General features: G+C 42.9%; 1 protein-coding gene across 1 annotated transcript in view; it reads left to right on the top strand.

Moving 5' to 3' along the window:
- Positions 1-8,620, top strand: part of LOC126295281 (ADP-ribosylation factor-like protein 5B) — a 40,031-nt gene extending 31,411 nt beyond the window's left edge. The window contains exon 4 of the mRNA XM_049987710.1: positions 7,666-8,620. Within this exon, the coding sequence (XP_049843667.1) occupies positions 7,666-7,714 (49 nt within the window). The 3' untranslated portion in view covers positions 7,715-8,620. The remainder of the gene's footprint in view (positions 1-7,665) is intronic.
- The last annotated feature ends 3,536 nt before the right edge of the window (positions 8,621-12,156 follow it).

The following is a 12,156-nucleotide window of genomic DNA, read 5'->3' as shown; positions in this document are numbered from 1 at the left end:
ACAATTCAGTTGATTTCTGACTGGAGCGACTGTAGGTAGTGGTCGTGTGTGTGAGGTGTGGTTGTTCACTTTCTGATGACTGCTTTTGCCAAAAGCTTGTACATATCAGTCTTTGCATAGTGCCTGTCTGCAATTCGATGTCTCATCTTTGTATTGTCTAGCAATCTATGATTTTATTTTTCCATGTTTTGATTCCGTATATTTTGGTGCACCTCTAAAGGTTGTCATCCCTGTAGACTGATCAGCCAGAGCATTATGAACACCTACCCGATAGCTGGTATTTCCACTGTTGGCACGGATAAAAGTGAGAGTCCACGGTAGGTCAGGGAGTTGGCACCATCACACACACACACACACACACACACACACACACACACACACACACACACACACACACACACACCTAATCCCCGTAAATACCCGGGAGGGCGTTTATGAGTTCTGACACCACGTTCGATCGCATCCCAGATGTGCTCAATCAGATTCAATTGGAACTCACCACTGTATTCCTCGAACCACTCCGTCACAGTCCTGTCCTCGTGACACGGCGTGTTACCTCACCGAGAAAAATGCCGCTGCCATCGGGGAAACTGGATCGACACGAAGGGGCGTACGCGGTCTGCGACCAGTCTCGTACTCCTCGGCCGTCGCACTGCTTTGCACTAGCTCCAGTAGAGCCACAGATGCCCCCGGGGTGAAATGGGCCACCCCCAGACTGTCTCCATCCCACAGTACAGGTGCAGAGGGGCCGTTTCCCTGGTAGATGACAGGATCGTGCCCGTGGTGGAGGAAGTGTGAAATTGTTCGGCTGTGCAACTCTCTACCACTGTGCTGACAGTCACGTGCCCATTTCAGTCATAGTTGCGATTTTGGGGTGTCGACATCAGCAAGTACACAGGTCTTCGGCTGTGGAAGTACACCGTTTGGGGTTATCGGTGCACTGTGTGGTCGGAGGCACTCGTACTCTGCCGAGCAATAGTGTCCGACGTCAGGTCGCAGTTTGCTGCCCGTCCCATTTTCCGGTCTGCCTACCGTACGACGTCCGACACCTTTAACGAGGGGTAGCTGTCCGACCCCACATCTGGACACATTTTCATTCCGTTTTCGAGACACTCGAGACTGTACTGCTCGAACTCCCGACAAAGCCCACAGTTTCAGAAATGCCAGAGCCAAGCCTCTGTGCCGACGCGATCTGCCCTCGGCGCAACTCGGACGGGTCGCGCACCTTCCCCGCCGTCCACACAGACGGCACGCTCACCGGTACTGAGTGCACTGCCGTGTGTCCGACTGGCAGTCGTTCCTCGCCAGGTGACTCTGCTGTACTCGTACAGGTTCGTATCTGCAGTAGGTCAGTGATCGTAATGTTCTGGCTGAGGCATCTGGGAAATGATCGAGGGGACGATTGGTGACACGGTGCGAGGTAGCCCGGAGTGAGTAATCGTAAAAACTAAAAACTGCATTAAGAAAGTTTGTCATTTCAGACTTAACTGTTTAGAGCTCTGCTTACCTAAACAGACCGACATGTAAGGGCAGCTGGTGTTATGGCACATAAAATAAGTTAATCACTAACCCCACATCGTCATAACAAAACTATTGATACTCCAGCTCAACTGTGGGTAACAGCTATTATTTCGTATAATTGTTGAAATTTCAAAATTAAAATGGCTGTTACAGTCTGCTCATCAATAGGTATAATCTCATGTTAGTGGTTTAACACAGTGAGACACGTGTTACTCTTAGAAACTGTGTATATACTATGAGGTGCCACAACTCACAGCGCACAAATACCCACATTGTATTCATCCGGCATTTGTGGATGACTTAGCAACTTCCGACAATCTTATTACACAATTTCAGACCTCCATGAAACTACTACTCACTGATGCCCAACCTCCCCCCCTCCCCTTCCCCAATCTATGTGGTGAGAAGCAATTTATCCTTTCCATATTGTTGTTATTCTGTCTTGAACTTTCAGTTTCTTGGTTACATCTATTTTGTTTTCTAGATCATACCACGTTGTTGTTGTTGTTGTTGTCTTCAGTCCTGAGACTGGTTTGATGCAGCTCTCCATGCTACTCTATCCTGTGCAAGCTGCTTCATCTCCCAGTACCTACTGCAACCTACATCCTTCTGAATCTGCTTAGTGTACTCATCTCTCGGTCTCCCTCTACGATTTTTACCCTCCACGCTGCCCTCCAATGCTAAATTTGTGATCCCTTGATGCCTCAAAACATGTCCTACCAACCGATCCCTTCTTCTAGTCAAGTTGTGCCACAAACTTCTCTTCTCCCCAATCCTATTCAATACCTCCTCATTAGTTACGTGATCTATCCACCTTATCTTCAGTATTCTTCTGTAGCACCACATTTTGAAAGTTTCTATTCTCTTCTTGTCCAAACTATTTATCGTCCATGTTTCACTTCCATACATGGCTACAATCCATACAAATACTTTCAGAAATGACTTCCTGACACTTAAATCTATACTTGATGTTAACAAATTTCTCTTCTTCAGAAACGCTTTCCTTGCCATTGCCAGTCTACATTTTATATCATCTCTACTTCGACCATCATCAGTTATTTTACTTCCTAAATAGCAAAACGCCTTTACTACTTTGTGTCTCATTTCCTAATCTAATTCCCTCAGCATCACCCGATTTAATTTGACTACATTCCATTATCCTCGTTTTGCTTTTGTTAATGTTCATCTTATATCCTCCTTTCAGACACTGTCCATTCCGTTCAACTGCTCTTCCAAGTCCTTTGCCGTCTCTGACAGAATTACAATGTCATCGGTGAACCTCAAAGTTTTTACTTCGTCTCCATGAATTTTAATACCTACTCCAAATTTTTCTTTTGTTTCCTTTACTGCTTGCTCAATGTACAGATTGAATAACATCGGGGAGAGGCTACAACCCTGTCTCACTCCTTTCCCAACCACTGCTTCCCTTTCATGCTCCTCGACTCTTATTACTGCCATCTGGTTTCTGTACAAATTATAAATAGCCTTTCACTCCCTGTATTTTACCCCTGCCACCTTCAGAATTTGAAAAAGAGTATTCCAGTCAACATTGTCAAAAGCTTTCTCTAAGTCTACAAATGCTAGAAACGTAGGTTTGCCTTTTCTTAATCTTTCTTCTAAGATAAGTCGTAAGGTCAGTATTGCCTCACGTGTTCCAACATTTCGACGGAATCCAAACTGATCCTCCCCGAGGTCTGCATCTACCAGTTTTTCCATTCGTCTGTAAAGAATTCCCGTTAGTATTTTGCAGCCGTGGCTTATTAAACTGATAGTTCGGTAATTTTCACATCTGTCAGCACCTGTCTGTCTCTAATTTCCTTGATCCATCGTACTTGCTGTTTTAGGTTCCACAATTTCTCTACTATACTTCTTGCTCTAAAGCTGCGTAGATACTCTACAAGACATTGTACAGTGTGTTGCGGAGGGTACTACTGCTACTATTAATTTCCTTTCCTGTTCCACTTGCAAATAAAACGAGGGAAACACAACTGACTATATGTCTCTGCATGAGCCCTAATTTCTCTTAAGTTTGTGGTCCTTGCGTGCAATATATGTTGCCAGCAGTAGAATCGTTGGGCAGTCAGCTTCAAATGCCGGTTCTTCAAATTTTCTCAATAATGTTTCTCAAAAAGAACATCATCTTCCCTCCAGGAATTCAGATTTGAGTTCCAGAAGCAACTCTGTAAGACTTGTGTGTTGTTCGAACCTGCCAGTAACAAATCCAGTAGCCCGCCTCTGAAGTGCTTCGATGTCTTTCTTCGATCCGACTTGATACGGATCCCAAACGTGCGAGCAGTATTGAAAAATAGGTTCCACCAGCATTGTATATGTGGTCTCCGTTACTTTAATCGCACTGACTGGAAATTTTGTCTAAGTTGTCTTGTACCTTCCTACAATCACTCAATTTCAATGCCTTACTCTACATCAAAACCTCATCAGCAAATGGCAGAAGATTGCTGCCCGCCCTCCAGGCCAAATCATTTATGTATGTAGAGATCAACAGTTGTTGTATCACACTTCCGTGGGCCACTGTTGACAGTACCCTCGTCTCTGAACAGTGACTGTTAACAACGTGCCGGGTTCTACAACCTAAGAAATTGTCGACCATTCGCACATCTTGAACCTATTCCGTATGCTTGTACCTTTGTTAACAACCTGCAATGGGGCACCGTGTGAAATGCTTTCCGAAATTCTAAAAATATGGAATATTCACTGTATATCATGTGAGAAAAGGGCAAGCTGCTTTGCACAGTGATGCATTCTAAAGCCGCCTTGATTCATGGACATAAGCTCCTCAGTCTCAAGAAAGATTCTGCAGCAAACCAAAGTCAGGGGTATCGGTTCGTAATTTTGCGAGTCTGTTCTTTTACCCTTCTAACATACTGGAGTCACCTGGGCTTTGTGCTGGGTGAGAGATTCACAATAAATGCGAGCTAGGTCAGGGGCCAATGCCGTAGAATACTCTTTGTAAATTTAGAACTGGGATTCTGTTCAGTCCTATTGGTGTATTTGTTTTCAAATCTTTCAGTTGTTTTTTTACACCGTGTACGCTTATTACTGTATCATCCATACAGGAGTCTGTCCGATGGTCAAATGATGGTACTTATGTACACTCCTCCTGTGTGAACGATTTCTTAACGTTAAATTTCAGTGTTCGACTTTCGTATTGCTATCTTCAACTGCTAGATCAGACTGGTTGACAAGGGACTGCTTAGCAATTTCACGTAAGATGAAATATTTTGCTAAGGTGTGATTGTGGTAGTTACCTTATGCTTCATGCATAGATCTTTTCAGACACTCTCTTCTCTGCTAACTGTCATTTGTGTGTTCCCTTTTCAACTGAGAGTGCAACAGCCTCTGCTTTCTCGGCATTTTCCATATTTCGTTATTACACCACAGTGTTCTTTTCCGTCATTTATCCACTCACTAGGCACGTAATTCTCCAGACCACGATTTACAGTCTGCTTAAACTTTGCCTGTAATTCCTCTACGTCCATCTTACTGGAACTAAGTGATGCCAATTCACTGTCTAAGTGAGATGCTAATAATTGCTTATCTGCTCTAGCTAGCAGAAAGACACTCCTAGCCATCTTGACTGATTTATTAACTTTCTTAATCAAAGTTGCCATAATGGCTTCCCTATCACTAATCCCCATTTCTATACTGACTCGTCAATAAGGCGTGGCCTCTCTGTAGCTAAGAGGTCTAAGATATTTGTCAGGTGTGGGCTGCCGAGTTAGCTGGTCGAGACAATTTCCAGAAAACGTGCTCAAAAGTATTTTGCATGACAAACTGTCTGTAGGCCTGCAATGAATCCGTAGACATCCCTGTGCATACTCAGCAGATGGCGAGTGTTCGACAGAGCACTTCAAACTGCAGCCTAACCTAAAAAAACTCTCGTGTGCACTCCACAAGTAGACTGCTATCAGCGTAGCTGCTTCCTTTGTGTCCTGCATCCCTGACCGATCAAGGGGAATCCTACAAATGCCCGCACGATAACTTGTCAATAAGATTTATAGTGTCCTCATTGTGTGGCCAAAGAGAGAAATCCTCTTGCTGTGTGTAGTACCCTTAATAGGCTCCAGCTTCCTGTGCAGAACTATCCTCCTTTGTCCTTTTTTATGTTTTTTATACACTACTGGCCATTAAAATTGATACACCAAGAAGAAATGCAGATGATAGAAGGGTATTCATTGGACAAATATATTATACTAGAACTGGCATGTGATTACATTTTCACGCAACTTGATTGCACAGATCCTGAGAAATCAGTACCCAGAACAACCACTTTTGGCCGTAATAACGGCCTCGATACGCCTGGGCATTGAGTCAGACAGAGCTCGGATGGCGTGTACAGGTACAGCTGCCCATGCAGCTTCAACACGATACCATAGTGTAGTGACTGGCGTATTGTGACGAGCCAGTTGCTCGGCCACCATTGACCAGACATTTTCAAACTGGTGAGAGATCTGGAGAATGTGCTGGTCAGGGCAGCAGTCAAACATTTTCAGTATCCAGAAAGGCCCGTACAGGACCTGCAACATGCGGTCATGCTGCAATGTAGGGTTTTGCAGGGATCGAATGAAGGGTAGAGCCACGATTCGTAACACATCCACTTTTCAAAATGCCGTCAATGCGAACAAGAGGTTGCAGAGACGTGTAACCAATGGCAACCCATACCATCACACCACGTGATACGCCAATATGGTGATGACGAATACACACTTCCAATGTGCGTTCACCGCAATATCGCCAAACACGGATGCGACCATCACGATGCTGTAAACGGAGCCTGGTTTCATTAAAAAAATGTTTTGCCATTCGTGCACCCAGGTTCATCATTAAGTACACCATCGCAGGCACTCCTGTCTGCGATGCAGCGTCAAGGGTAACCGCAGCCACGGTCTTCGAGCTGATAGTCTGTGCTGCTGCAAACTTCGTCGAACTGTTCGTGCAGACGATTGTTGTCTTGCAAACGTCCCCATCTGTTGACTCAGGGATCGAGACATGGATGTACGATCCGTTACAGCAGTGCGGTTAAGATGCCTGTCATCTCGACTCCTAGTGATACGAGGCCGTTGGGATCCAGCATGGCGTTCCGTATTACCCTCCTGGACCCACCGATTCCATATTCTGCTAACAGTCATTGGATCTCGACCGACGCGAGCAGCAATGTGTCTATACGATAAACCGCAATCCCGATGGGTTACAATCTGACCTTTATCAAATTCGGAAATGTGATGGTATGCATTTCTTTTCTTTACACGAGGCATCACAACAATGTTTCACCAGGCAATGCCCGTCAACTGCTGTTTGTGTATGAGAAATCAGTTGGAAACTTTCTTTGTTGCAGCACGTTGTAGGTGTCGCCACCAGCGCCAGCCTTGTGTGAATGCTCCGAAAAGCTAATCATTTGCATATCACAGTATCATCTTCCTGTCGGTTAAATTTCGCGTATGTAGCACATAGTATTCATGATGTAGCAGTTTTAATGGCCAGCAGTGTACATCTAGCTGTTCTTCTCTCTTCTTTTATGATTTTTTTTTAGTGACTCTTAAGAGTGTTTCACTTGTGTACGTTGTTGTGGCCGAACCAATGCCTCATAGTATATTACTTTTGTTTTGATCGATACACGTTTTATTATGTGTGGACCGTGTGTGTTTATGAGACTTTACCGTTTCACGAGTTATTTCTTGCCGAGCAGTTTTTTCATTTAACGTGCATTTAACAATTTCTCTTCAGTATTAAAATTGTTTCACTATTTTTACTGTTGTCATTTACTGGTATGTGGTTTATTAGTAGCTGGTCTTCTAACTCCGTCTCAATGTTTCCGAAAGATATCCAGAGTCCTGTTTCTCGTGCTACGTTTTGTCAGCTTAGTATTTGATTTCTGTATTAGTTTTGGTAGATATTTAATAATATACTTTAAAAGCAAACTCGTAATTATACACCCGACGCGCTAAGCCTGTTAGACGTCCGTGTTACAGAGAATATTCTGTAACACAACACGACGTGACGAATAACGAATATGTAGTAACGGGTATGTCATTAGTTGGTAGCAGATATGCACTGTACAAAATTCAATCATTAATTTTACAGCCCTTTCCGGAAGAGCACGACGTGTAGGTGAGCGCCTTGTTGCAGGTTGTACCAGGGCCTGGAGTGGATATGCAGCCAACTGAAGAAGAAGTGACGGCCGATGGGGGCGTAGCGCGGGCGCGGCTCCCCCAGCCGGCGGGCCCGCAGGCGGGGCGGGGCAGGGAGGCGGTGAGGCGGCGGCGACGGAGTTTGCCCGTCTGCCAGGCACCCGAAACATCACAGTGACGAGGGGGCCGACTGTGCAGCGTTGCGCATCCGCCTGTGCGTATTGCCGTGCGTGTGTGTGGACTGGACAAACGGGAACAGAAAGTGACTGAAATATGTGATAATTTTTCATTTAGATTGCCTTTTAATTTCTTCGGAGGAATAAATCTGAAGTCGTTCAGTTTAAGGACATCACTGTTATTGCTATTACTGTATTATTATCTTTTCTTTCATAAGTTCAATATAATTAGGATAGAACCTTAAATATGCCACTTACCCCTGCCCCCCTCCTTCCCCCCCCCACTCCTCCCTCCCTCCCCTTTCCCTAGCCCATATCATTTTGCCACAACTCGCTCTCTTCCATTTTAAGTTCATTTACAAAGTGAATAAAAAGGAAGTTATTCAGTTAACAAATGAAATAAGTGCCAGCACTTTTTGTCAAGTTACAAGCAGTATTGTGATCTTTGTGCACTGTTTGTGTTACCTTATCGTGTTTGTTTCCTCAATTTTTGTACGCGGGCTCCGTTTGGATTGGGCACGCAGAAAGTGGCAATTGCAATCGTGTCTCCCACAGATTTGTGAGGGCTGTGATAGATTTTTATGAAATAACTGTTCCATTTCCAATAATGTGACTTCTCGTCGTGTGGAGACGTTTTACTCACTGTGAACGCCAGAACTCTAAAAATGAACCCTTGGCTGCAGTATGCGGCACGTTTTCTGCCTTGTCCAGTAAATAAGCTACAGGTCTAAATTGCATTTCAGTAACTATAGAAATAAACACTTACTTGCAGATTTACTGATGTCATTTGTTTTAATATTCCCTGCTACTTTGTGTCGAAACATTTTTTGAAGAACGTCACAGTCTTATGCAGTGCCTCGTGGTAGTTTGTTCCGGTCAAGTTTTATACTATATTTCACTCGTGCGACAACTGTGTGGTACCAGTTTATTAAAAAGTATTAATTGCACAGGAAGGGAGCTGCATCTCCCTTAAGAAATGCCCGTATATACTATTTGATGTAAGGTAAAGTTAGACTACATTGGCAACGCATGTAAAGGGCTGCCTTGTTACCAGTTAAAATCATTTAGATATACTAATTTTATGGACCCGTGCTCATTTTTCACAAACTGTTGCTTTCCGTGTTTACAAAATGAGAGGAACTGAAATGTCACATATTAGTTATCGCTCCTCGGGAATTCCTCGGATGCTGTCTTTTTCCGTGTTATCGAATCGCATCATTATGCGTCATGGAAATAATTAAACTCGGCCAACTCACAGTCGGTATCATCTTCCAGCCTAACCGCAGACACTGGGCTGTGCTGCATATTAGTCTGTCACTGTAATGTACATTTCAAAAAAATAATATTGGTGCAAAATAAATGTTTTCAGTGATTGGCTACATTTCAGTTTGTGCACCCACTATGTCGTTAATTTGTGGGACGAAACTCAATTGCGGTATTAGTAGGTTAAATTTACTCCACTTTTATCATTTGTATTCACAGATAAGTAAAAAAAATTTTTTTTTTCCTTTCCATATTTTGGTTTTGTCAAATACTTTTATTTATTCTGGACAGATGTAATGATTTGAAACTAGCTTTTCTGTCAGGAGCAAGAGCTGGACTCGTACTGACCAGTACCGGCTATCAGTTGCTACACTCGGTACTTCTGTGGCACTCGTCTTTGACATCACTGGAAGGACTACGGAACAGAGCACTCGGGGGTTCCTCTCGGACTCTGTACAGAACCTGCTGTGATGTCAGGGTTTTGCTGACCGACTCCATCTGCCGCGCACTGCCAGGGGAGTAACTGAAACAAAAACCCTCCGTCTGCTAGAGACGAGGTCGCTGCGTTCCGTGGTACCATTGTCACCTCGTACTGCTATCTGTGCCGAGAAACCGCATTCCGCCCGCTACCTGTGTACTGGTTTTGCCACACGGTCCGGCTTTCCTGTACCGAATATTCCTGGAGCATTCCACGAATTGTCAGCAATGCTCGTGAGCAGACGTGTCGGTCGCTTTGAAATACTCGTCGTCCGATATTAAGAAAACTATTCAGTGAAAAAAATGGATTCTTTCGTATCTTACAGCCTAATATCTTTGCTCGATAAAGGACTGACTTTCTTTCAGTTATTCGTCTCTGTTACTGTGTGGCAAATTTTGTGAACTACTGCTCACAATTTTAAGTTTTTTGTGGAGGTAAAAATGCATTGCGTAGATTTTATATCTGCTGGAGGGTTGGGTGCAGTGCACCCAGTGTTCTGTTTGCACTTAATGTGAATTGTGTTCTCGTAGAAACTTCTTTTATTTTGTAAACGGCTCTAGGTACGAAAAAGAGGTTTTTCGAAAATGATAGCGTGCAGACAGGTGTGTACTTCACTGTACGATTAATACTCGAAACTTTATCTGTCGAAATACTGAAATATCTATAATTTTTTGATGGAATGGTGTACTTCTTTTAACAGCTTTTAATATCTTGTCAAAAAAGAATTCTGTAGAATTGAACACAGTAACATTTACGATATTCTGTATGGGATATTTGACTTGGAGACCTGTTTGTAACCTTACACTTTCAGTCACTAAGTAACTGCATGTTTTAATTATTTCAGTTTCAGAGAGCTCTTTTGTTTATTTATAGCTAGAGGACAGATTATTTGCAATATAAATAGCTTAAAATATGCATAAAAAGTGTCGAAATGTGCAAGATCGAATAATAAAAAAACGTGGCAGTTATTGCACGTGATATATGTCAAAGTTGGACCTGTGCATTTCGATTGCGAAGAAGAGCACTGGCCACCTGAAAAATAGGAACATTTGGAATGCCCTCATGATCTCTATACTTTGTGGTAGAGGTTAGGCAGGGTCATTTCTGAGATTAATCTTTAAAAATTGCAAAAAGAAATGCACGTGTGTTTCAAATAGTATTCCTTCTTTGTATTGTCGGCAGTAACGAGTGAATGCGATGAGAGTTAGTCCCCACAAAACAGTCGATATGCACAAATCCGACTTCGAGATATATTGCCTGCGGAAGGGCACACACGAGAATTCCGTAACATTTTATTTTGGAAAATTACATACAATCAGGAATTTTTTGAACAACATTAACTTTATTTATTTACATGTCAAGTTCCGTAGGACCAATTGAGGAGCAAATCTGCAAGGTCATGGGAAGCATCAGTACATGAAATTACTACATAAAAGTAATAACAGATAAAAATAAATCTTAATGAACCTGAAAAAAGTCTGTTCATAAGTTTAAGTAAACACTATCAGCAATACAATAAGAATCAGCTTAATTTTTCAAGGAACTCTTGGACAGAATAGGAGGAGTGACCCATGAGGAACACTTGAGTTTCAATTTGAAACCGTGGATTACTGTTAAGATTTTTGAGTTCGAGTGGCAGCTTATTGAAAATGGATGCAGTAGTGTACTGCACACCTTTTTGCACAAGAGTTAAGGAAGTCCAATCGAAATGCAGGTTTGATTTCTGCCGAGTAGTAACCGATTAAAACTGAAGAAACTGCAAAAATGTGGGAAATTAAGGAGATGGGACCTGGATAAATTGAAAGAACCAGAGGTTGTACAGAGTTTCAGGGAGAGCATAAGGGGACAATTGACAGGAATAGGGGAAAGAAATACAGTAGAAGAAGAATGGGTAGCTCTGAGGGATGAAGTAGTGAAGGCAGCAGAGGATAAAGTAGGTAAAAAGACGAGGGCTGCTAGAAATCCTTGGGTAACAGAAGAAATATTGAATTTAATTGATGAAAGGAGAAAATATAAAAATGCAGTAAATGAAGCAGGCAAAAAGGAATACAGACGTCTCAAAAATGAGATCGACAGGAAGTGCAAAATGGCTAAACAGGGATGGCTAGAGGACAAATGTAAGGATGTAGAAGCTTATCTCACTAGGGGTAAGATAGATACTGCCTACAGGAAAATTAAAGAGACCTTTGGAGAGAAGAGAACCACGTGTATGAATATCAAGAGCTCAGATGGCAACCCAGTTCTAAGCAAAGAAGGGAAGGCAGAAAGGTGGAAGGAGTATATAGAAGGTTTATACAAGGGTGATTTACTTGAGGACAATATTATGGAAATGGAAGAGGATGTAGATGAAGACGAAATGGGAGATACAATACTGCGTGAAGAGTTTGACAGAGCACTGAAAGACCTGAGTCGAAACAAGGCCCCCGGAGTAGACAACATTCCATTAGAACTACTGACGGCCTTGGGAGAGCCAGTCATGACAAAACTCTACCAGCTGGTGAGCAAGATGTATGACACAGGTGAAATACCCTCAGACTTCAAGAAGAATATAATAATTCCAATCCCAAAGAAA

The sequence above is a fragment of the Schistocerca gregaria genome, chromosome 11 (genome assembly GCF_023897955.1).
Source record: "Schistocerca gregaria isolate iqSchGreg1 chromosome 11, iqSchGreg1.2, whole genome shotgun sequence".
In the NCBI taxonomy this organism is placed as follows: domain Eukaryota; kingdom Metazoa; phylum Arthropoda; class Insecta; order Orthoptera; family Acrididae; genus Schistocerca; species Schistocerca gregaria.
Note: the sequence above shows the minus strand (reverse complement) of the source record. Positions and strands in the feature narration are given on the sequence as shown.